Source organism: Apus apus, chromosome 3 (genome assembly GCF_020740795.1).
Source record: "Apus apus isolate bApuApu2 chromosome 3, bApuApu2.pri.cur, whole genome shotgun sequence".
Classification (NCBI taxonomy): domain Eukaryota; kingdom Metazoa; phylum Chordata; class Aves; order Apodiformes; family Apodidae; genus Apus; species Apus apus.
The window spans coordinates 19,515,107-19,539,313 of record NC_067284.1 but is presented as its reverse complement, the minus strand read 5'-3'; the positions used below and the strand labels follow the sequence as shown (position 1 = coordinate 19,539,313).

The 24,207-nt window shown below is 35.8% G+C and overlaps 1 protein-coding gene across 9 annotated transcripts in view; it reads left to right on the top strand.

Moving 5' to 3' along the window:
* The window catches only part of ADGRB3 (adhesion G protein-coupled receptor B3), a 464,008-nt gene that overhangs the window by 253,756 nt on the left and 186,045 nt on the right, over window positions 1–24,207 (top strand). For all 9 annotated transcript variants that reach the window (XM_051613843.1, XM_051613841.1, XM_051613842.1 and 6 more), the window contains 4 exons: window positions 7,656–7,802; window positions 8,540–8,615; window positions 17,349–17,451; window positions 23,692–23,735. In XM_051613843.1, the coding sequence (XP_051469803.1) occupies window positions 7,656–7,802; window positions 8,540–8,615; window positions 17,349–17,451; window positions 23,692–23,735 (370 nt within the window). The remainder of the gene's footprint in view (window positions 1–7,655; window positions 7,803–8,539; window positions 8,616–17,348; window positions 17,452–23,691; window positions 23,736–24,207) is intronic.

The window sequence follows — 24,207 nt, the reverse complement described above, 5'->3', positions numbered from 1 at the left end:
AGCATTTCCTCCATACCTACTATTTTGCAGGATATGGGTTTTAATCCAGCTCTTCTTAGGATTCAGTAGTCCCTTCCATATTGTTAAGGCTCTGAAATTCTGTGCTGGAGTAATTTACAGTTCTCTCAGTTTTAATGTGTCCATAGTTGTAGCTAAAAGTTCTTCAAGGTGCCATTTTGTATTATTAAGAACACAGTTCAATAAGTATAATAGAGATCTGTTTCCAGTCTGCTGCAAAAAGCTGTGATTAGAAACATATACTGATTAATTTAGTTTCCTCTGTGTGTGGCTTTGAAACACCAAATCTTCTGTCTCCATGTCTGAGATTTTTGTTTCTTGTATCACTTTTCAATATCCTGCATAAATTAGTTCACATCTTTCTAGATTTCTGAATTATAATATTTAGTTACCGTTTACCTACAGGTAAGACAATGGCCATCTTTCCTTTGCCTCAGCTGACTACCTTTGGGACCTCTGCTCTTCATCTCCCCAAGCAACGTAACATTGAGAATATTTTTATTAACTCCTTTGTAATTATTTTTATGTCTGTTTGCCCGCTTACTGATCTCATCTGTCAAGTCCTCTCTGTCACATCTCGTAATAGTTCTTATGGATAGCTGTTAATCAGTACACCTGATAAATAAGCATATGAGTGATATCTCTCTCTCAGCTTTTCTTCTTTCTCCCTTTCTCTGTTGGCAGCTTCATCATCGTTCCCATCTTCTGAGATCACTACCTTAATATTACCTTCAGTCTCACTCTCTTTTTCTCTCATTATCAGCTAGAAACATCAGTACAGGCACTTTTTCCAGTGACTTTAGTGATCGAAAAATGCTTGGTTTCTGCACCTTGACCTATGCAGTCAATATAAAATAGTGTTGCAGATGGCCTTGCACCCTCAGTATTACCATGATTTTCACTTTAATGTCTGTAACATTCTCTCCTGCATCAGCCTCCATCTTATTTCTTGCTTTATGCTGAGTCTTCCTTTTCCTTGACAAGTGCTTTATGACAAGGCAAGAGTTGCTAAGGGAGACTTAGAAAAAAAAAGCTCTTTCAGAAACACAGGGTACTTTGGATGTAGATATGGGTCTCTTTGGCTGTTGATGTAAATCTTCTTCAGTATAACTCCCAGAAGATGGAGTCATCTTCTAGTTAATGAAGTGCAGCCTCCTACTATGTTTTGTTTAAAGCATCTTTCTGAATAACCACATATTTCAGGAAGCGTTCAATTTATCATGAGAACACATTTTCTTCTAACTGCTCATTAAAAAATGGTTTATATTTCACTAGTCCAGATGGGCTTTCTTCAAGTTTGTGATTCAGATTTGCAAATTTTAAAGTTATTTTGTTCTTTACATTCCATGTTGGCCAGCTGCAAATAGCCATATTCATTCATCTTACAGTATTTTGGATTAACAGTAAGTAAATAGTAACAATGACTAAAAATTATAAAAATGCTAAAATTTCTGCTCTCTCCCTAGGAGGACATGCAGAAATGCTATCTGGCAAATTGATAAATTCTATGATGCTATAGCCATTTCTATGCACTAACTCTTTCTCAGGGAGTAAAGTTTTCATAATTTCTTTATCTTTAAAGAAAGCTTTTATTGTCTATAACAACAAAATGCTCTAATTCTGTTTGAACTTTTAAAATGTTTATTGTCCATTTTTATTTCCATACCTGAAATAATAATAAGTTTGGGGAAAAAAAAAATTGTCATTTTATGCTTTACCTCTGTTAATTTTGTCTAGCTACATCTTTTATCGTAAAAAATGTGCAATCAGAAACTGCTCAAGAGAATGCAAATACATCGGTGATATTTCATGAGTCTGAAATTAGTATATTCCTGAATTTTTCCTGAAATACAGAATTTGGTACTGAATGACAAAACTACACAAAACCAAAAGGAAATACTTGCCTGCTGCCTATGAATTTTTTTTTTTTTTTTTTTAAATCACATAAGTAGCAGAAGAGATCTGAGTGTTAAATGCATCCTGAGCAGTGCCTGAAGCCATGCTGCTTTCTAACTTGTCCAGCATATTATACTGTTCATATCATTGACAGGGTAGCATATTGCTGATGTTTGTTATGGGCTTTTTGGAGCATATTCAGATATCAGACAGTTATGTGACTGTTTGTGCCTTTACTTGCTCTTCGTATTGTTTGAAGGACTGCAGTGACTTTCAGGCTCAAAATATAGATGATGTTCACTCGTTCACTAAGGTGTTTATCACTGATACATATATTATTTTACAGCAAAAAGAGTATTGGGTTCCTCTCCCATTTTATTGCCTGTGGAATACAAAAGGGGAATATTCAGAGATCAGGTAGCTTCTTGTTTAACATAAAGCATTATTCTTAACCTTCAAACAGCAAGCCCACTTAGGGCACAGTTTGGTTGACAGCAAAGGAAGGACTCATGCAGAACTCATGCCTTTTAAAACAATTAATTCCTATTCCTCTTTATCTTAAGGGATTGTAAATTAGTTATCATTATAGTTACTCTGCTGTAAAGCACAACAAACCCAAATTGTTTCCACTTATGAGAAAGGAGAATCAGAACCAGTGTTGTATCCTCTTTTGTAAATACATGAATTCTGCAGAATTCAGACTCACATTTTCAGCAGCTTTTCTGAAGGTTTGAATTTAGTCTTTGATAATGATCAACTGGTTAATTTGGCTTGCATTGTAATTTTAAAACCTATGTTGTGTTTAGTCCACGAGCAAACATTCAGTCCCTCTTCTGTCAGGACTTTCAGTGAAAGTGATTTCCTGTTTTAAAGTGATTAATGTTATTCAAGGGACTGATTCTGAAATCTGAACAGTTTTTGTTCAACATGAGAGGCTAATGGATGGACAGGAAAGAGGAGGGGAAGATGATTCATGCCACTAATTTATTATTTAGCCACCTGCATCAGTTAGAGCTACTGGAAGTTGCACTAGGCAGCTTATAGCTCATTCCGGGTTATGGGATCATAGTAGTACATTTCAACTTTTCAATTCTAGGCCATGGGCTAGCATGCAAGAACTACACCATTTTTATTTCATTCAGAATTTTCTTACCACATTCATTACCTACTTTTGTGCTGCTGTAAATGAAGTGCTTAAATATCATTCTCATATGATGTGTGTAATCAGCTTATTTGGATAGTTGTGGAGAATTCTATTCCTATGAGTTTGGAGTTGATCAGTTAAAAGAGATTTTATTTTACTAAGTGAGTAAGAATAGTTAGTAGCTGACAATTATGAAGTTTTCAATAGAGCAGTATTGGACAGGTTGTCTGTAACTGCAGCATGAAATTGAAATAAAGGTGAAAGGAGATGTATTGGGAAAGGATGAATCCATTAGGGGTCAAGGCAATCGCTAAATTGATTAGACTGGACTACTTAGATAGATTTTATGAATTAATAATTATTATGGAGCTATCAAATATGAATGTGGTCTTATATATAATTGAATTACTGTCTTGTCATTTATACCAATGTGCATCAAAAGAATGCTCAAAGAATTCTAAAAAGAAAGTTTTTTTCTCCATGTTCCAGCTTACAGCTAGGTGAGGTTTCCTTCCATCTAAGGCTTATCGATTTCATTTGCAGGATTCAGAAGTGTGATGGGGCCAATTTTGAAGAAACAAGTAATATATTACACTTCCTGCATTCTTCAAATGTTGAAAACAGTCAAGTAGCATGGATGAGATTAGTTTTTCTACTTTTTTTTTACTTTTTTTTTTGACCTTTAGGAATCATATTAAAATTGTAACTGAAGGCATATAGTAGCAACAGCACAGAGAGGCTGTCCAGACAATGAAAGAACGAAGCATATTCTTCACCCTAAACATGCTTTTGTACATTCAGACTTTCTGTCTCTAATATTTTTTCCCACCAAGACCACTCTGGCTGGCTTTTTATTTCTGGTTCATGGGGGCTAAGTCAAGACCAAAAAATTTATCAATTTAAAATTGAATGTCAGTTCTACATCTTTTGGGGTTTGGTGTGTTGTGTTTTTTGAGGGTTTTTTTGCTTGTTTTGGTTTGGGTTTTTGTGGGTTTTCTTGTTGTTGTTATTTTTTTGTTGTTTGTTGTTGTTGTTTCTTCGGTTGGTTTTTAGTTTTGTGTTTAGTTTTGTTTGTTCTGGTTTGGTTTGTTTTGTCTTGAGCAATGCCTGGAATATCATAGGAATTGCCATAATACAAATAAATTGGAATTCCATATTGGAAAAGTTTTGATTGTCTCTACAGCAGAGTATGTGCAAACTGTAAGAATGATCTGAAGAGACACCAGGCTGGTTGCTTGTCAGTATTATGTCCTCAGCATAAACAGTTCAAGAAGGTGTAGTCAGATTAGAATGGAAGAACGTATTACCGCAGAAATTCAAATATGGTTTTATCTGAGAGGATAAGACATGCTGTATGTGGTGTATATGGGAAGTTTTATATTTTAAATTTCCTTGACTTAAAAATACACAGTTTTTCTTCAACTTCTGCTTATATAGCTTTCAATTCAGTTTTTCTTTTCCTCCTCTTTTGTTATTTTTTTTTTTTTCACTTTGCAGTCTCATGTTGTGATTAAAATGTGTGTTTATAAACAAGCAAAAAATACTTCTGCCACAGTGCCTGTAAATGCCCTCATCAACTACTGTTCCACCTCACAAATTCAGATATTTTGACATGGTAAATTTCCAGCTGAGAAGACGAAACACTCATGTGGCAACTGCAAAACCTAATCACTTGCCTTCCAGTATTTGGAGTATTTTTGTCTCATACAAACCTAAAATAAGAACATAATTAAGCACAAGGTTAATTACTTATCATTCTGTCTTACTATATATGTAAAACAACTGTATCAGAAACTTATATTTTACTTTCTGACATGCTAATGACCCAGTACCTGAATTATACACATTGTCTTCTAGAAATCTTGTTGATTTTCATGTTCACAATAGAGTAAATAATTAATTCATGCTGCACATCAAAACTGAGGTAGAGAACAGCAAAGCCACATTTCACAATGGAAATACAGTTGGTCATGCTCCAAGATCCAATTAAATTATTTGTAGACTTGTTATTTAATAATAATGTTAGGTGTTTTGTTGTTTTGTTTTGTTTAAATAAAATACAGTTTATAGCAGCACTGAAGAGGTGGGAACTGTTTCATGTATCTACCTGGTCATGTCGATAGACTGAAATAGTTGCCTTCAGTCAGATTCCATTGCATTATCTTACATCTTCAAACATTAGTGCCATGTTGGAAATCAGTAGACACATCCTCTTGGAATCATTCAGCAAAGTGGCTAAAGAAGGACCTGATAATCTGTGTGGATATATAAGAGGAAGACTGTGCAGGACATGGAGCAAGCATTTTGGAGAATCTGTTTCACTTTTTGGTTTATGTATGCTGTGTATTCCCTCTTTCTGTGCAGCGATCTAAAATCTTCAGATTGTTAAGGTTGCGTCTTCTGTGAAATCAAATAAAGACACTTTAGCGTGATTGTGAGAAGAAAACCTTGTCAGAACCATGAATTGGAATATATAGAATCATAGAATCATTTAGGGTGGAAAAGACCCCTAAGGTCATTAAGTTTAACTGTAAACCGAACACTGCCTAACAATTTATTCCATATAAGCCATAAACCAAATGTTTATATTTTATATTTAGGTTTTGTGTTATTTACCACCTAAGTATGAAAAAATATTTTCAAATATTTGTTTCATAAGTAGTGCTTAGGGACCATGATGAATTGGTCTATTTAGAATAGAGCAATAGACAAAGTCTGGAGAGGTCCTGTCACAGACCCTTAACTATTTATCCAGTCCTAAGGTGGTTTTCTGTTTTGCAGGGTGAATTCCATCAAATAACGTTGATTTTCTATTTCAATAAAGGGAACTGTCATCTGATAAGTAGATGAAATATTGAGGCTCCACTAGTTAATTAGATAGATAGACAGATAAATAGATATAGATGGATATAGGTAGGTACACAGATAAATACTGTACATATAAAAGAAACCTAATATTGTCTTACGCAGGCTGTATTTAATTTTGAAAACTAAATAACTGAGCATTTAATTTTATTTATGTGGAAAATAAAGAAATCATTTTCGATTTTAAGGACTATGAAAAAAATCAAATTTTACAGTATTAATATATTCTGTATAACCATTGATTGCATGTGAGAACATGCAATCCATTTTACGCTCCAGCAATTCTGAAACACCTGAACTCTTGTCCCTCTACACAGCACCTGAAAATTCACAAGACTAAGTATCCCTTTAGGGAAGAGAATGTGTTTGCCAATTTCAGCCTAGAGGGGATTGTAACTAGCATTGTAAAGCCCTGTTGATAGTTTTGTAATGGAAAGCCTGAAATAACCTCAAGTACCATCTCACTAATGTTGTACTATATTACATGACCAGTCTAATTTGAAACTGAGAGTCAGTTATCAAGGAATACATTTGTAGAGTTGATATCGTTAACCTCTTAATTTTCCCCTTCTTTTGGACTTGAAGTACAGTTTCCTTTCAAATAAAATCCACTGATGAGACACCTAATGGTTTTCTACTTTAATTTTGCTGTTCTGATTGCTTTTACAGCTGTCCCCCATTGTCTTTATATTTAACCTCCCTTGCAGAGTGCTTGCAGTGAAATTGTTATGCAGATCAAAGTACAGTCCTGATGTCCGAACTCTTCCAACTACATTAGCCTCTTCATAAATGGATTAGGAAGAGCATTGCAGAGGAAGTGGCTATCAACATGGCTTACACTGAGAACAGAGCTAGTGCTCCAAATGTCTTTGTAATTTCTCTGAGTGTATGTAAGCACCTGCAGCCCTGTCAGTTCCTTAAAAGTACTTTGAGCCTTACTAGACACTGACAGTGTTGCCATGGAGTCATACTTAGATTTTACAGCAAAACCGAAACTGATTTCCAGATAATAGTTGAGTTAGAAAACAGAAAATAAGAAGGAATAAACAAAATTCCAAACTGGCTATTATTAGATTTGATACCTATTTCTTCTGCCTTTTTATAATGGTTGCAGATATAATAGTCATGTTGTTTGGGGGTTTGGAGGTTTTTTTGGGTGGAAAAATATAATTAAGAAATCAGAATGGGGATTATTCTTTCAAGGAAAAGAAATCAAATGCTATACCATGTTATTCTCATTTGTGTGGAAACAAGGAGGACTTTTAATATGTGAATCTCCTTAATGGGTTTATCTTAAAATTGTGCCTGTATAGGAGATAAAATCTCTGTTATTGCTTAATTAGCCTGCATCTAGCAGTTATGTTTCCCAAAGCATTTTGCAGCATCGTCTTTCTTTCATTGTCACATTTGATCATTTTAGAATTTGCTCTGAAGACATGTCAATGTCCTTATGTGTGTATTTCAGGGTACAAGCCAGTACATTCAATAGTGCCTATTAAACCTAATCAGAATCTGGCTGACAAATGATACGATCAATGCTACAAAATTAATCCGTAGTAGAACTGCATAATAACAGAAGACTACACTTTCTGTGCCATTTAATGTCCTGTAAATTCCTGCTTTACTGGAAATGTATTATTAACCATTTTTGTTATTGCTGTACTGTTATAATTGTATGATGCTTTAAAGTAAGAAACACAATTTTATTTGATTTTGTGATTTCTCTTACTAGTTGCTAGCATTCAGAAGCTTCCTGCTGCATCTGTTTTAACCGACATCAATTTCCCCATGAAAGGAAGAAAAGGAATGGTTGATTGGGCACGAAACTCAGAAGACAGGGTTGTCATTCCAAAAAATATCTTCACCCCTATGTCAACAGGTAAAGAAGTGTATCAGCATGTTAATTTTGTGTTAACTTTAATAAGGGAACTCAGAATCTTTGTCTCACAGTACCACTGTATGATACATTCATCCATCTTCAAAAGAAATCCAGTACCCACAGCTTATCCCAGAGAGAAATGATGGGATTTAATTTCAGCTACTTGAAGAAAATATACTGCAGAAATCCTAGATAGTATTTTCTACAAAAAGCCAATTCTTAGTTATTGTGCACAGGATTGTACCTGTGGTGGAATGAGATGACCTGAATTGCAGGTTGGCTGACTCCCCTGAAGCTGCTCCAACAGACAGGGCCATTCCTACAGGTGACTGATTTTGGCAAAGGATGCTCAGCAGGCAAATTACCCTGACTTCAGATACAATTTACAAATACTGTTGCAGTGCAGATTTCTGACTTTGGAGAATTTACTCTCTAGACATTAAACTTTCAAGACAGTCTTTGAGGATACTTAGTTATAAAGGTAAGGGAACTAGCATGGATGTCAGTACACTACAATGAATCTTTATAAAATGTGATTTTTCGGTAGTTTAAATCTTTTGATATATTCCTGGCAGTGCTACATCTTAATGACAGAAATCCAGAATAAAATAAAAAATTATTATGGTTTATTTAAAATAAAATTTCTACTGCAAACATAAATGGTATTCACAGTTTTTTTATGCTAATGAATGCTTGGGAAAGTGAGTTGCAATATCTTTTTTTGCTTTCCATTTCAGAACTAGATGAATCAACAGTATTTGTACTTGGAGCAGTGCTATACAAAAACTTAGAACTCATTTTGCCCACTTTGAGGTAAGAAATTTCATTAATACAATATGAAGATCATAACTACACTACACGTCAGCATAAAAGCAGACAACCAAGACTGTTTGTTAGAGTTGATTTTTTTTGCCCTGATATTTAAAATATATATATTTGTCTTCATGCTTAGTCATTTGTATATTTGTATTTTTATCAAATTGGATTAGTTTATATTTTATGTTATGTGTACTAAGCTTAATTACAGAAATGTTCAATTAGAAGTAGGCACACTGATGTACATTAATCCTCAAGCCACTTGTGCTTCAAACTACTGTTTGTCCAGTTAGTGCAAGGGATCTAGTAATGACATAATAACCTCATGTACTATGGTTGTCTGCTCTACTTTTACAGACATCTTTAGTAGCAGTTTTCCAAGTATTTTTCAATTCAAGTTATATTCAGAAGGTACAGCAGAGCTATAGAGAGGATCCATTTTAGAAACAGGACATGCATGTGTCTGAACAGCCATGGTATGTCAGTTGTGAGGGCCATAAATATTCATAAAGAAATAGGAGTGTCTCTTGTTTCACTTTTTCCTTTCTGTATTTGATAACGGCCACTTTGGAAATAAACATTTTCCCTCCTCAAATTACTTGTTAAGAACATTTCCTGGTCCATTAGTAATACTTACTTCACATGATCCTGTGCACCATTGGTGTACTAATGTCCTTTAACAGTGAAAGAAATGGCTGCGGATTGTGTTACTATAGCTGCTAATCAATTCAAAATAATTAGAAAGGATACCAGTTAGGAAGATACCACATCACCTTTCCCTACTCTATTTAACCAAAACTTAGATTTTGAAACAGAGAATAGAAAAAAAACCACACCAAAATCCACCTGAAAACAAAAAAACTCACCTCATTCCTAAGGAAAAAGAAACAATAAAACACCTCCCAGTATGTTGTAATATGCTGTGCAATAAGTAGCTGCAATGCTGGGGTCAGAAATCTCTCTGAGGTAGAGCACAATTCAAACAGTGATGTCCTGGCAGGACACCTGGAAGCCTGGGGAGTGCTTGCAAAAGCTGTCTGTGCTTAAGGCATGATATAAATGACAGCTCATCCACTTCTGAACTATCGCTAAGCACTTTACATTTGTTTGAGAGACCTTCAAGGCAATCTACCAATCCTAGAAAAGCATCAAGGTGGCCATGTACCTTTCAGACCTTTACATTGTAAATCACAATCTATGATCTTGCCTTGTCAGCTCTCATAGATCAATAGTTTTCGTTTACAGAAAACAAGTGTGAACCCTGCATGTATATTTGGTTATATGAAAAGCCTTTAGGGTTTTTATTTCATCCATTAGAAGATTGAGATTGATAGGACTTACTAGATTCTTCCTAGAATCAATGACATGTCAAGTAGCCAAAAAAAGGGCAGAATAGAGATAAAAGTACAGCAATTAAAGTGCTGAAGTCTATGAAAAGTGCATCCCAGTTCCCAAATTTTTTGCTTTTATCTGTCCTACTTTCAGCTGGTTACTCTTTTACACGGTAAATTTGAGCATTTCTCTTTACAGTTCCTAGGGAGGTTTTCTGAGCTTCTAAAGTGAAATGGTCTAATAATCTATGTATATCTATTAATAAATGACATCTTTAGAAATTGTAAAGGTATCCCACTTCGCTTCTGAATATGTTCAGTATTCCAATTCTCAGCTTCCCCAGGAAAGGAAATGAGCACTATTACTTTCTCTTATGTGTCTGACTAAGGAATGAAAATTGTTATTAATCTCTTATATATAAAAACAACATGTACTTCCAGGTGCCTCTGGTCTCATCTTTATTCATAGTATAGCACCTCAGTACTTCCCTGAACTTGTCCAATATTTAGAATTAAGTTATACTGGACTTTTACAATTTACATCTCTTACCTAATCGGGAAGTGTATCATGCTGAAATTCGTTGCCCATGGCAGTCATATTAAAAATTTGACCTCATTACCTTAAAATAGTACCTAAAAGGTAGCACAGTCACAAGTTCTCTTCATAGAATCATAGAATCACTGAACAGTTTGGGTTGGAAGGGACCTTCAAAGACCATCTAGTCCACACCACTGCCATGGACAGGGCCATCTTCAAGTATATCAGATACCCCAGATCCCATCAAACCTGACTTAGAATACTTCCAGTGATGAGACATTCAAAGCTTCTTTGGGCAACCTGGTTCAGTGTCTCATGACCCTCATTGCAAATAATTTGATCCTTATATCAAACCTGAATCTACCATCCTTCGGTTTAAAACCATTGCCCTTTGTCCTGTCTCTGTAAGCCTTGGTAAAAAGTCTCTCTACATCTTTTTTATTTAAGTAGTGAAAGGCTGCAGTGAGGTCTCCCCAGAACCTTGTCTTCTCCAGACTGAACAACCACAACTCTCTCAGCCTATCTTCACAGAGGTGTTCCAGCCCTCTGATCGTTTTCGTGGTCCTCCTCTGAACATGCTTTAACAGGTCCATGCCTTTCTTGTACTGGGGTCCCCACAGCTGGATGCAGTACTCCAAGTGAGGGCTCACAAGAGCAGAGATGCAGTCCAGGGTATGATTTGATTTCTGGGCTGTGAATGCACATTGCTGATTCATGTCCAATTTTCCATCCACCGGTATCCTCATGTTCTTCTCCACATGGCTGCTCTCAATCCCTTCAACCCCCAGCCTGTATTGATACCCAGGAATTGCCAAACCCATGCGCAGGACCTTGCACTTGGCCTTGCTGAACTTTATGAGATTCACATGGGCCCATTCCTCATGCCTGTCAAGGTCCCTGTGGATGGCATCCCTTCCCTCTAGTGTATTAAGTGTACCACCGAGCTTGGTGTCATCTGCAAATTTACTGAGGGTGCACTCTATCCCACTTTCTGTCATTGATGAAGATGCTAAGTATTATTGAATGCATTTTGATGCATTTGAACAATTTTAATGTTTTAATGTGCATTCAGATGGAATTCTGAATTGGAAAAAATCTGCAAGTGTGGTTAGTGGTAAATTTGTTGAGCTATTAAACTCTTTGCAAAAATTAGAACTGCAATGCAGGTTTTAAAGGAATCTGGGGACGTTTAGCATTTTGCAGTCGTGACCACATCAGGTGATATCTACTGGCTGCAGTTAAATATCCAGAAGGTTTTACCACTTCTCATGTGATTTTACTCCCTGACTTTAAATGAGTTGGGGTGAGAGTAAAGTAAATATTTGATTGTATGGCACCTATTTTTTGTAGTTTTCAGAAGAACAGAGGTGACACGCATTCCCATACATTCTTTAATATCATCATGTAAAGGTATGCAAGCTTCTGCATCAACACAAGGAACTTCTTTGTTTAAAATAAATGAACAAATAATTGAAAATATTTAAATATATCTTTAGGGAAAATCTTTCATAACATCTAACCACAGAATCCCCATCTGGTACATCACAGGTGTTCTGAGATTAAAATGAGGACAGACTATATATTTCACAAACTCCAAAATTAGCTGCATTTTACCATATGTGCTTGATTTTTCTTGTTATTACTGGCATAGAGTCTGTTAGAAGTAAGTCTTTTAGACACAGTGTGAGATGAGAACTTGACAATTATATTAATATAAACATTTTTGGACAATGCGTTTAATCCTAGTGATACATGTATCTTATTCAAGTAATATTGTGAGGACTGTTTGAACAAGAGATTAGGGAAAATAAGAGAAAAGTATTTTATTCTTCCTTAGAAAAATACAGTAACAATTTTTTCCATTCACAAGTAAATAAGCTTCAACTGATTCTCTTTGCTATTATACTTTCCTACAGTGCATTGTTCTTGTAATGTCATATGGATTTTTTTAATCATATATTGAATATTTTGAGCACTGTATGCTGAGTATTATGTCCATAGCTCTTGCATCCCTGAACACGTTTATGTTATTGTTAGGTTCACAGAAAATTGATTCTCAGTATAATATTCATCTGGAAGATATTATCTATAATTCCTCTGCTCGGCACTCTGAAGAAGTATATTGCATACTGCCATTTTATAAGAAAGTTTTTAACTTTGACTTTAACAAATAAGACCAAATAAAGAATCAATTATTTTGCTGTAGCAGGCTTTTTGTCCATCACTTAACCTCTATACTTTTCCTGCTATCATTTCCTGCACTGAGATATTCTCTTTCCCTATTTGAAACCTCATTCCCAAAACCAAAACTCATTTGAGTGCTGTAAAGCCAGAAAAGGCCCTTAAACTTCCTTAAGTCAGCTTTGTTAGACTGAAGATGGAATATATCAGACAGGCTATTACTGCATAGCATTACTGCTATAGCATATATAATTTTTCTGTAATGTATTGATGTACACATTGAACAATAACTTCTTTCATGCAACATGTCTTATTCATAAGTTTATTTTCCTTGAGCAATATGGAGTCATTCTACAAATAATCAATATATATCCTCTTATACATCAGAATAACCTCAAAATGTATACCCAGATAGAAAAAAAAAAAAAAAAGCTTAGTAAAATAAGTCTATTTTTTAATATTGTTATTAATTCAGTTAAGAAAATCTCTAAGACAGCAGCTTTTCTTGAGCCTTTACTCAGTCTTTCTGGACAGTCAGCAGAGCACCGTCCTGTACAAATTCATTTCTCATTAAAGATAAATTGTCTATTTTAATTTTTTTTTAATGAAAGACAAAGACGTGATGGTGAAGTCAGGCTCTACCTGTCATTAAATAAAAGCTTGCACAGGAAGTGTGAGATAGGTCATTCCTATACTAGGTCATTCCCAATATGAGAGAGACTGAAACACACATATGGCATTTTCCAAGATGTTTTTTAAAAGCTGATTACTTAAATTCCTGAATAAGTTTTCTCAGCATTAACCTGTTGTATATGAAATTATCTTCAACAAAGATGTCAGTGGCATTGCACCCATGGTTTTGAGGGAAATTCTTGTGACTACAATGCTTTGAACTTGAATTCAGTGTCATCTTTGCTTGTTATATGAATTTAGAAACTTGCTAGATTGCATTCTTCCAGGAACTATCTAAACAGTTAACTATGAGATACGCAACTAGGCATTCAGCCCAGATGGGACAGCAGTGAAAGATGCAGGTTTTGTTTCATGGCGATATAGCCAGCTACATTTACTTTCTGGTGAAATAGTCTGCTGGGGGCTCTTGATAATGTAAGTGGATTGGTAGGGCTTAATGACACTGAAGTCAAACTGGTGTACCAAGCTTAAAATCTAGACTCCTTTAGTGCTCTTTTGGGTCTCATCCTAGAACTATCAAAACTGTACCAAAATTAGGCAAGGAAACATTTCTCAATCACAAAGATTAACTGTGATCAGGTACCGAAGTATGTGAATTTCCTATGTGAATTTCCAAAATGGACAAAATCTTTTAAAAGCTAATAAGCTCTATTTCCACCTGTCATAATCTGTTGGAGGAATCAGTTTTGTATTTATTTTGAGTTTTGGTTTTGGTGTGTGTTTTTTTTAATTATGCCTTACTTGTGAACATTTATCCATATTCAGCTACTGTATGTACAGTAAGGTACTGTCATTACTCCCCCTCTGCAGAATGCAGAGTTTCCCAAATATTAAATATTAATCTGATAGACAGATATGTTTTCATCAACAATGTATAAGACTTTAAAGTACAACCAAAGGGAAGAAATAGGAATTAAGTAAAATAGAAAGCTACTGCCATTATATTTCCATTATATGATTTGGCTGCGTAAAACTGGATGAGAATTCATACCTTGCCCCAGAAGAATAATTTCATTCCTTGAAAAATGCCCACTGACTTAAGTTTGTATTACTGTAGCCATGGCAATTCCTGTTTCAATGATCCCGTAAAATTGAATTCCCTCCTAAATGCCATTTCCCTAGAGAAAATAAACAATTAAACTGGAAAAGCTTCTAAGAGTATGTTGGTGATAAAAGGAAGTCTAGGGAAAATGTGGGCCCTCTCCAGAAAGAAATGGGAGACCTGGTTACTTGGTCTGTACAGTTACTTGGTCTGTACAGAGACAGATGAGGTACTCAATGACTTTTTTGCCTCCTTCTTCACTGGTAAGTGCACAAGCTACACAACTCAAGTCACTAAAGGCAAAAGCAAGGACGAGGAGAATAATGAACCATCCACAGTAGGGATAGGTCAGATTCAAGACCATCTAAGGAACCTGAAAGTGTACTGGTCCATGGGATCTGATGAGATTTATCCTCAGGTCCTGCGAGAACTGGCCAATAAAGTTGCAAAGCAACTGTCCATCATATTTGAGAAATCATGGCAGTCTGGTGGAGTTCCCACTGGCTGAAAGAGGGGAAACGTAACTGGCATTTTAAAAAGAGTTAAAAAGAAGACCCAGGGAACTACAAACAAGTCAGCCTCACCTCTGTGCCCTGCAAGATCATGGAGCAGGTCCTCCTGGAAACTATGCTACGACATGTGGAAATTAAGCAGGTGATTTGTGACAGCCAACATGGCTTCACAAAGGGAAAATTTCTGCCTGACAAATTTGGTGGCCTTCTAGGACAGAGTTACAGCACTGTGCGGGTAAGGGAAGAGCAACTGATGTAATTTACCTTGGCTTGTGCAAAGCACTTACGCTGTCCCACACAACATCCCTGTCTCTAAATTGGAGAGACATGGGATTAATGGATGGGCCAATCAGTTGAAAAGAAATTGGCTGAATCATCACACTCAAAGAGTCAGGGTCAACGGCTCTATGTCCAAGTGGAGATCAATGATGAGTGGCATTCCTCAGGGACTCGTATTGAGTTTTAACATCTTTGTCGGTGACATGGACAGTGGAATTGAATGTACTCTCAGCAAATTTGCCAACAACACCAAACTGTATGATGTGGTCACCACACTGGGAGGAAGGGATGCCAGCCAGAGGAATCTTGACAGGCTTGAGAAGTAGACCCATGCAAAATGCATGAAGTTCAGCAAGGCCAAATGCAAGGTTTTGCCCATGGGTCAGGGCAATCCCAAACACAAATACAGTCTGGGTAAAGAGTGGATTGAGAGCAGCCCTGAGAAGAAGGGCTTGAGGTTGTTGGTTGATGAAAAACTTAACGTAAGCCAGCAATGTGCACTTGCAGTCCTGAAAGCTGATCATACCCCGCATCAAAAGAAGTGTGACCAGCAGGTCAAGTGCAGTAATTCTCCCCCTCTAGTCTGCTCTCAGAATACCCCAGATGGAGTACTGTGTCCAGTTCTGGAGTCCCCAACAGGAGGACATGGAGCTCTTGGAGTGAGTCCAGAAGAGGGCCACAAAGATAATCAGAGGGCTGTAGCACCTCTGTTATGAAGACAGGCTGTGAGAATTGGGATTGTTCAGCCTGGAGAAGAGAAAGCTCTGGAGAGACTTTAAAGCAGCCTTCCAGTACCTAAAGGGCACCTACAAGACGGGTTGGAGAAGGAGTTTTTCATGGACATGTTGTGATGTATGTCAGCTTGGCCTCTGTTTGTACCTTTCAAGGTTTCAATGATTTCTATCTGAAAGAGGTGACATTTAGGCTAGACATTAGGGAGACATTCTTTACTGTGAGGGTGCTAAAACACTGGCACAGGTTGCCCAGAGAAGTGGATGCCACCTCCCTGGAAGTGCTGAAGGGCAGGTTGGATGGGGCTTTGAGCAACCTGCTCTAGTGGAAAGTGTCCCTGCCCATGGCAGGGGGGTTGGAACTAGATGATCTTCAAGGTCCCTTCCTACCCAAACTACTCTATGACTCAGTGAAATAACAACAAAAGAATATTTATACTTTTATTTATGATAACATCTAAACTGCCTGGTTTCTTCTTTGATAACATCTACCTCTGAGTATGTCTTTCTGTAAGGTTTTGTGTGTGTTTCTATGCGATGAGCAGGTGTTGAAAGTGGCATTGCATACAAAGGAAATACTGTAATAATCATCAGAATGGTGATACCTGGTGGTTGTTCTATGCATCACAGGGTCATAGGAAGCAAGAATCTCAGGTGTGAACATCATGTCAACATAGCTTTATGCCTGTATTAGCATAATTTGGCAATACTAGATCTGTCCTAGAAAGGTAGCTACAAAACATAATGATCCACATTTTACATGAAAAGAGTGATTAAGGATTAATTAGTTAAATTAACAGAAAAGTATTGGTTTTGGTAACTTGGTACAATAACGTAAGACCAAATCTAATCTCACATATATGAAAAAAAGATTGATTGGTTTTGGCGGGATTTCAGTCAGGGCCCAACTGTGAATTACGTTTTTTTAATTATCTAGACAATGAAGTTGTGCACTTATATACCAAATGCAGTGGTTTCTCAACAATTGGAAACAGGTTTTTTTCACAAGCACAGAATCAACAGAACTGTAGGATCACCCATTGCTCTCATTCATCTTCATGATTTTACAGTTAACAGTCAGAAAAAAGTCTGACACAGCACTTTGAAAGAAAAGTGACTGTCTCATGAAACATAGCTAGTGGGTCTGTGTTGAGAGAAGTGAATTACATGCATGTAAGTATTGACAGAATGTTTGTGTCATCAATATACCTTTCTAATTAGTAAGTCATGCTTTAAGGAATGGCACTTCTGTCACCATTGTTGCTCTTCAGTCTTTAATGTGTTGGGAGTGGTTGGTAAAGAGTGAATGTTTTCACTAAAATCATGGAAAATACCCATGAGCTACTTCTTAAATGTAATATCAGAAGCCTCATTTAACTTCACATTAGGTTAAAACTGTCATCTTTTTTTTTCATGCCCCCAGGAATTTTACAGTTGTCAATTCAAAAATCATTGTTGTTACTATACGACCCGAACCCAAAACTACGGATTCTTTCCTGGAGATAGAATTGGCTCATCTGTCTAATGTAAGTACAAGGATAGTTGGATATGCTCTTCCAAGAGTATTTATCAGATCATACAAGGGGAAGAAGTGGGGCTGTTTTAAATATCAGGTAATAAAACCCAGTGTAACTGTTAAATTTAAGACTAGGGAAAGTCTTACATACTTCAAAGGAAGTATGTACCTGTTTCATCCAAATCAAAATTGTTGTTTGTGAGTTTTGAGGTTTTCAATTAAAACAGCAATTTCTACCAAAACCTCTCCATTAACTGCTTTGATGGATAAAACTGAAAATGTAGTATTTCGCTGAATGCTTAACCCTTTGCTCCCTGCATAGGTGCTAGAGCTACATAGTTATTCAGGCCTTTTATTATTTTATTTCATTGTTTTACACCTAAAATCCAATTTATACCTAGCCAATTTTAGCAGACTTTGAAAAAAACACTCTGGTTCCAATTTAGCTTACAATTCTTATAAATGTTTGAGATTTTGGGTGCTTTTTAAAAAAAAATTCTGTACATTTCAGCCTTTAATTTCACATTTTAAAAAATCTGAAAAAAGGGAGTAGATGTCTAACTATATGAAATAAATATTTGCAGTTTTTCTCTGTGCTGTCAACAATCATGCAGCAGCCATGGGGAGAATGAAATGCATCTTTTGTGAGAAATTTTTGTCTTATACAATGTCACAGTTTGACTCAGGATCGGCAATTAAACCAATGACAACAACACTCTCCTTTCCCTCCTCCTGACTCCCAGGTAGGGAAAGGAGAGAGAGGATAAAGAGAGAGACTTTCCGAATTGAAAACTAAACTAGATAGTTTTTATTAAATACTAGTGACAAAAGAAAAACATATACAAATATATACAAGTATGAGCAGGAATGTGCAACACCCCTATCACCTCCCCTCACCTCCATCAACTCCCACGGCATCTCCTGAGCTGTGAGCAGTTCTAAAATGTCCCAGAGCTGCCAGAGAGAGCAGCAGAGCAGACAGGAGCTGAGGGGAGAGGGATGAGGGTCAGGAATGCACAGCCCTAGGGATCAACAGAGATGGACAGAGGGAGTCCTCCTTGGATGCTGTCCATGGACAGAAAAGAAGGGAAGAAGAAGGAAGGAGCTTGACTTCCATGATCCCTGACATTATACCTAGAGCTACATAGATATTATGGGATGGAATGCTGTCTTTGGCCAGGTTTGCCATCTGTCTGGTCTGCTGCTACCTATGGGAGGGTTGTAGATACAACTTTTCTGCTCCTTTAGTGTCTGAAGCAGCAGATTCAACAAGCAGAGTGAAGTGTCCTTGGTGTCTTGGCAGGAACTATAAACATTTGGGCATTATCAGTCCACTGGCTGGTAAACTTGATGCTAGTGTAAGCAAGTGTGCTGCTTAAAAAGGAGTTCAGTGAAGAAAAAACATAATCAGTAAAAATAAAATTGACCTCATCCTGGCTCAAATCATGACATATTGAGGAAATAGTGTTGAATAAGAAACATGGGAGTAACTTAGGTGAAGGCATGATATATAAATTCTGGTTATGTTGCTAAGAGTTAGAGTTTACTTTAAATAAATTCATAAAGTGATGATTAGAAGAGATAGATAGCTACTAGAGCTTCAGTAAACAGTATTGTTTCTGCAAAAGACTGTAAGTCTGTGATTTTTTTGTTATAAACAGTTGATCAAGTGGTCATATAGGTACAGTTCAGCTGGAGGAGTTGCAAATATTTCAGTCAGTAGCAAATTTGGATTAGTGTCTGACAGCAAAAGTATGAAGATAACTCTTTAATTTACATTTTAATCAAGGTTAGAAGAAACTGACTATTTTGCCATCAGTGGCCATTATGACTCACCATTCGTTTCCAAGAAAAAAAGGATATTAGAAAGAACATATTTGTGAAATTTAGCGCCAAATCAAGCAGAAAATAGAAAGGAATAGAGAAACATAAACTCTTCCATTATTTTAACAATGATTGTAGGGTTATTTACATTAATTTTAGATAAAGAATATTGGAGTATTACTTCTATATTTTGAAGTTGGAATTATTACTTGCAAAAGTGTGGGGTAGCAGGTAGGAAAATATAATTGTAATGGCTTTGGTCACTTATGCTAGAAAAGAAATTAAACCATTAAAAAAAATTAATTCCAGTAAACGCTATGTCAGAATTAAAAATACTTATAAACCAAACACAAGCTATTAAAACTAGCACAACACAAGCAAAGCTAAACTAATGAAAGGTTGAACTGCTGCTGCCAGAAGCTGCAATCCTGATGGATATTTTTAATTATTTTTTTTTCCCTTTTTTTCCTAATCCATCCCTTAGTGTAATTTACAGGGCAAGTTTTTGCCAAGCTTCAGAATTTTGGAAATGAAATGAAACTTCATTGTTACAAAAGGACAGATCAGAGACATCAATTGTTACCTTGCTTTTCTAACATTTTGGTAATGGAATATTAATGAGTATTGTATTAGCTCATGTCTTGATAAAGCAAAAAGACAATAACTTACCACTAGATACCAGAGCCAGTGTTTTTTTCCTTTTGCTCAGATTTTGTCCTGTAACTTAATCCAGAGAAAATTCAAGCACTTGGATCAGATTTACAGTCTTTATTTTTGACATATATACATACTGAATTTATATAGGGTCTCAATCCGTCTGGATACAAGATACAATGACAAAATATTGCACTAGAAAACCTGGGAATGGAAACCAGTTTTAGAATTTTAATAGCTAAATACGTTTGGTGATTTTTATGTTCGGGGCTTAGCCTCCGTAATGGGACTTTAGTTTAAAGAAGTAAGGCTGTAGATGCATACAAATATCATTTTGTAGGTTTGAATTATTATTGTATTTGGATTGAATCCAGTTCTAATCTTTTTTGTTATAAATCTCAGCTGAAAACAATAATTTTAATGTATTACTATAGAGCAAGCTTTATATGTCACATACAGAAAAATAAAATTAGTACTAATATATTTTAGTTGTTGAATGTTATATATTAATGGCTTACAGATGAATGATGATGTCAATTAAATAGATTAATTATTAAGTGGAAGATAAAACACAGACATTCTCTTTCATCTGTACATTTTGGAATGGCTCTTCTTGCTATTTTTGCTCTTTTCAAACCTCTCTTCTAAAAATGCTGTCCATTGTTCAGAACAATTTGTTTCCAAATTGATTTAATGACTAATATTTAAGAACAGAGTATGCCTAATATGTAGGAGTAAACTCACACATTTGTTCTTTTACCTCCTCAGCCACTGATTAAATTAAGTAGATATTATGAAAAATATGTGTAAATATGATCATTTAATAAGAGATAATATGTTTAATTCAAATTACTCTTAAATATTAATTTATGCAAAAATATAATAATTGCTTCATTTTACATCTATATTAACCAGTTTATTAATAAAACCAGGGGATTATTTTTTTGAGTAAGTGCAAATCCGACTTACATCTACTATTCGGAATGTAGCATGGTATTTGGATTTGCAGAAAAAAATAAAATGTAGTAGACAGTTGACCACAGTAAGAATATGAGAAAACATGACATTTGGTCTTACGCACTGTGAACACACTGATGAATGTGATCATATTTTTTCCAGTACTTTAATTAAAGAGACACCAAAGTAATCTTTCAAAAATTACACAACTCAAAGAGAATCCTATTTACTCCTGAGGGAATATGAACTCTCACCTTCTGGCAGCACAGAAGTTTACTTCAGGGACACAAAAGTAGCAAGGCAGCAGTAGCATAGGGCATCAAGCTTTCAATTACACTGAAAACTCTGGCTACCAAACACAGTTGGCACTGTGCTGCATAAATGTCGAAGTTGCCAATCACATCACATCTCGAAAATTCAGTTTTGTATGCCAGGCAGAGATTTATATACATAAACACACACATATGTCTATTTTTGAGATATCCAAGTCCTGTACTGCAGTATATCAATCAATACTGCAACAGTCAGAAACGTTAATAGACACAGTAGCTGCTTCCTTAGCTGCAGCTCAGTAGTTAACTGGCAAGAGCTGCAGTGACATTGCTGTTCTCACAGAGAGCCATGGCTATTGGAGGTCGCTCATGACTGCAGTGTGAGAAGACATTGCCAGAAGGCCAGACCCAGAAAAAAGCTGTTAAAAAGGGAGCAACTGCTTAAGGATAAAGAAGAGGATAGGGAGACAGGCTCCTTGTGCTTGTTGCAGTGCTTGAAGTATGTTTGATCAGGATATCAAAAGAGGAAGAAGTTCTGAACAGCTGCCGTGCCTTGCGATCTGCCACACCTGGCAGAGCAAACCCTCAGACAAGTTCTGTGTAAGGAACAGGAGTAGTATTTGTCATGCTTTCTATGTTTCTGCTTAATCACTCATTAGTGACTGCAATGGCTAAGCATGTTTGTTTGTTGTTGTTTTTTTCATTTGAATACACTTCAAAGAAAGTGAAGTGTGTGATCTGACAGAGGTAGTTTTCTTGTGTTTCAGCTTTCTGCAAAGGCTTTTATTTCCCTCTATTTTGTAGATTTTTTTATAATGGACTTATTTTCTGAAAGTGTTTTTGTGTTCTTTTTACTTGCACTGTGGGAATAGTGAGCATAAACTTCAGATATGTGCAACCAGGAAAGACAGGTCTCAAATCTCAGATACACAATGTCATATTCCCATTCCTCCATAGGAGTACTTCTTTTAATATGCACAATGCTATATCAAGCAAATAGAATTAATTCACTCAGTCTTAGGGTACAACTAATACTCTTTATAAAATGAAATTTCAAAAAAATTGTTAATTCTGCATCATCATTCTGTTGTTCTTAATTCTTACTTTTCTGTATTTTCTTGTATCAATGTACCTGAAAGCTTTTGGCTAATGATGCAGGACCTGGTTTCTGAATCTCAGTGGGCCTTTTATGTAGTGCTTTGTCTTGTGCCCTCTTGCCTCTCTTTTTCTTTACATTATAAATACTTCAGGGAATCGAACATCATTTATTTATATTTGTACAGTGCTATATTAATATTAAGTGCCATATGTATATGTTGGCTTAAAATATTTATATTTTACTCATCAAATTCAATGCAGTCAGCAAAATGCTGAAGTAGAGGATCAAAATTTCCCTAAATGCCTCTCTCACAAACATCTTCAGAAGGAACTTTTTTATCTTTGACAAAGATGTGGATGGAAGAATTTAAATATTTAATAGATATTTACTTCACAGGCTGCCATGTTTTTTCTATAAATAAAACACTTTTCAGAATGAAATATTGGGGCGTGTTTTGTCTATATGAAACTATCTTTATATCTACTGCACCAACACTGTTCATGAGAAAACTACCCTAATGCTGACCTAAGAAAACAGCATATTCCACCTCATTCTTCAAATCACTGTGATTTAGTTAAAAAGATACTTTTATTCTGTATTTTATATCTAATTTATGTGTATGGTTCTGACTTCTGTGAATATCCAGTGTTTATGGTTAACAGGAATACAGTTTTGCAGTTTTAGCCGGTTAAGAAGTTCTAAGTCAATCTGACTTTTGATAAAGATTTACAAGATTAGGGGCAAAGATTGCATTTTAATTTTCTCTCAGTTCTTCCTAGGCAGCAAACTAAACATGAGTAATAACAAATTTCATTTTCCCAAAAGATTGTCCACAGTTTAATGATGTGTAATAAACCTAGATTCCCATCCTGTTCTAAATAAAATCAGAAATCTTTCACTGATTTTGAAGAGGTTGGAGCTGGGATTGTAAAGGTAAAGAAAAAGAAAAAAAAAAATTGAGCAAAAAATCTCTGCGATTTAGGACCTAATTGACAAAAGGACTTGAGTATTAACTCTGGGGTCCTCTAAAATCCCAGCCTCCAGACATTTTGTCCATTCTATGCTCAAGATTTGTAAATGAATTACTGGTTCGGTCATTCAAGTTCACAAGGGGCTTGAAGTTCTCCTAAATACACCTAAAAATGTTCACTCAAGTTGAGTCTCTCAATGGATATACTCTTATCTCATATTTCAATTCTACTAGGATATGCCAAATCAACAACTTTGTTCTTACCTTATCTAAAAGAGACAATACAATAAATACTCTGCTTTAAGGCTCAAGTTAAATACTCTGTAAGAGTTAACCTTAACACTTTGCAATTTCAGTGGCATCAAGTCATCAGAGTATAAGCGTGATCTTATAGGAGGAGACACAAATATGTAGGTCAAGCGTGATATTTTTTTTTTATATACCAATAATTAATAGGTTTGTTTGTTTTCTCAGGGCACACTGAATCCCTACTGTGTGCTGTGGGACGATTCGAGAACGTAAGTAACAGATGTTTGCTTCTATTACGGTGGCTGAAATATTACAAACTACCTAACAATGTTTAAGTAGTTGATCAGTAAATAAGTTGGCACAAAGACAGGGAAAATGAGCCTTTCAGAGACTGAAAGTACTGGATTCTCCAGTCACTTGGATTCCCTTCTGAAGCTATGTAAATTGAAATAATAAAATATCTCACCAGGAAGAGATTATTCACATAGTAGTTTTAATCTGCTTTTTCAAGATTAAAATGGGGATGTCTAAGAACTGTATTTCCTTGATCATAGTTGCTGGGCAACAAGTGAGTGGGTAATGATCAGACATAACTATGAAGGCTCCCATTTCTGTTACTGCAGGGAGAAATACCATTTTCAAGTGTAATACCCACAGCAATCTTCATTTCAGTTGATGCAGATTTTCATTTTGGTTCAATTAAATATTAGTGGTATTCTTAATAGTGAAAACTTGATAGCA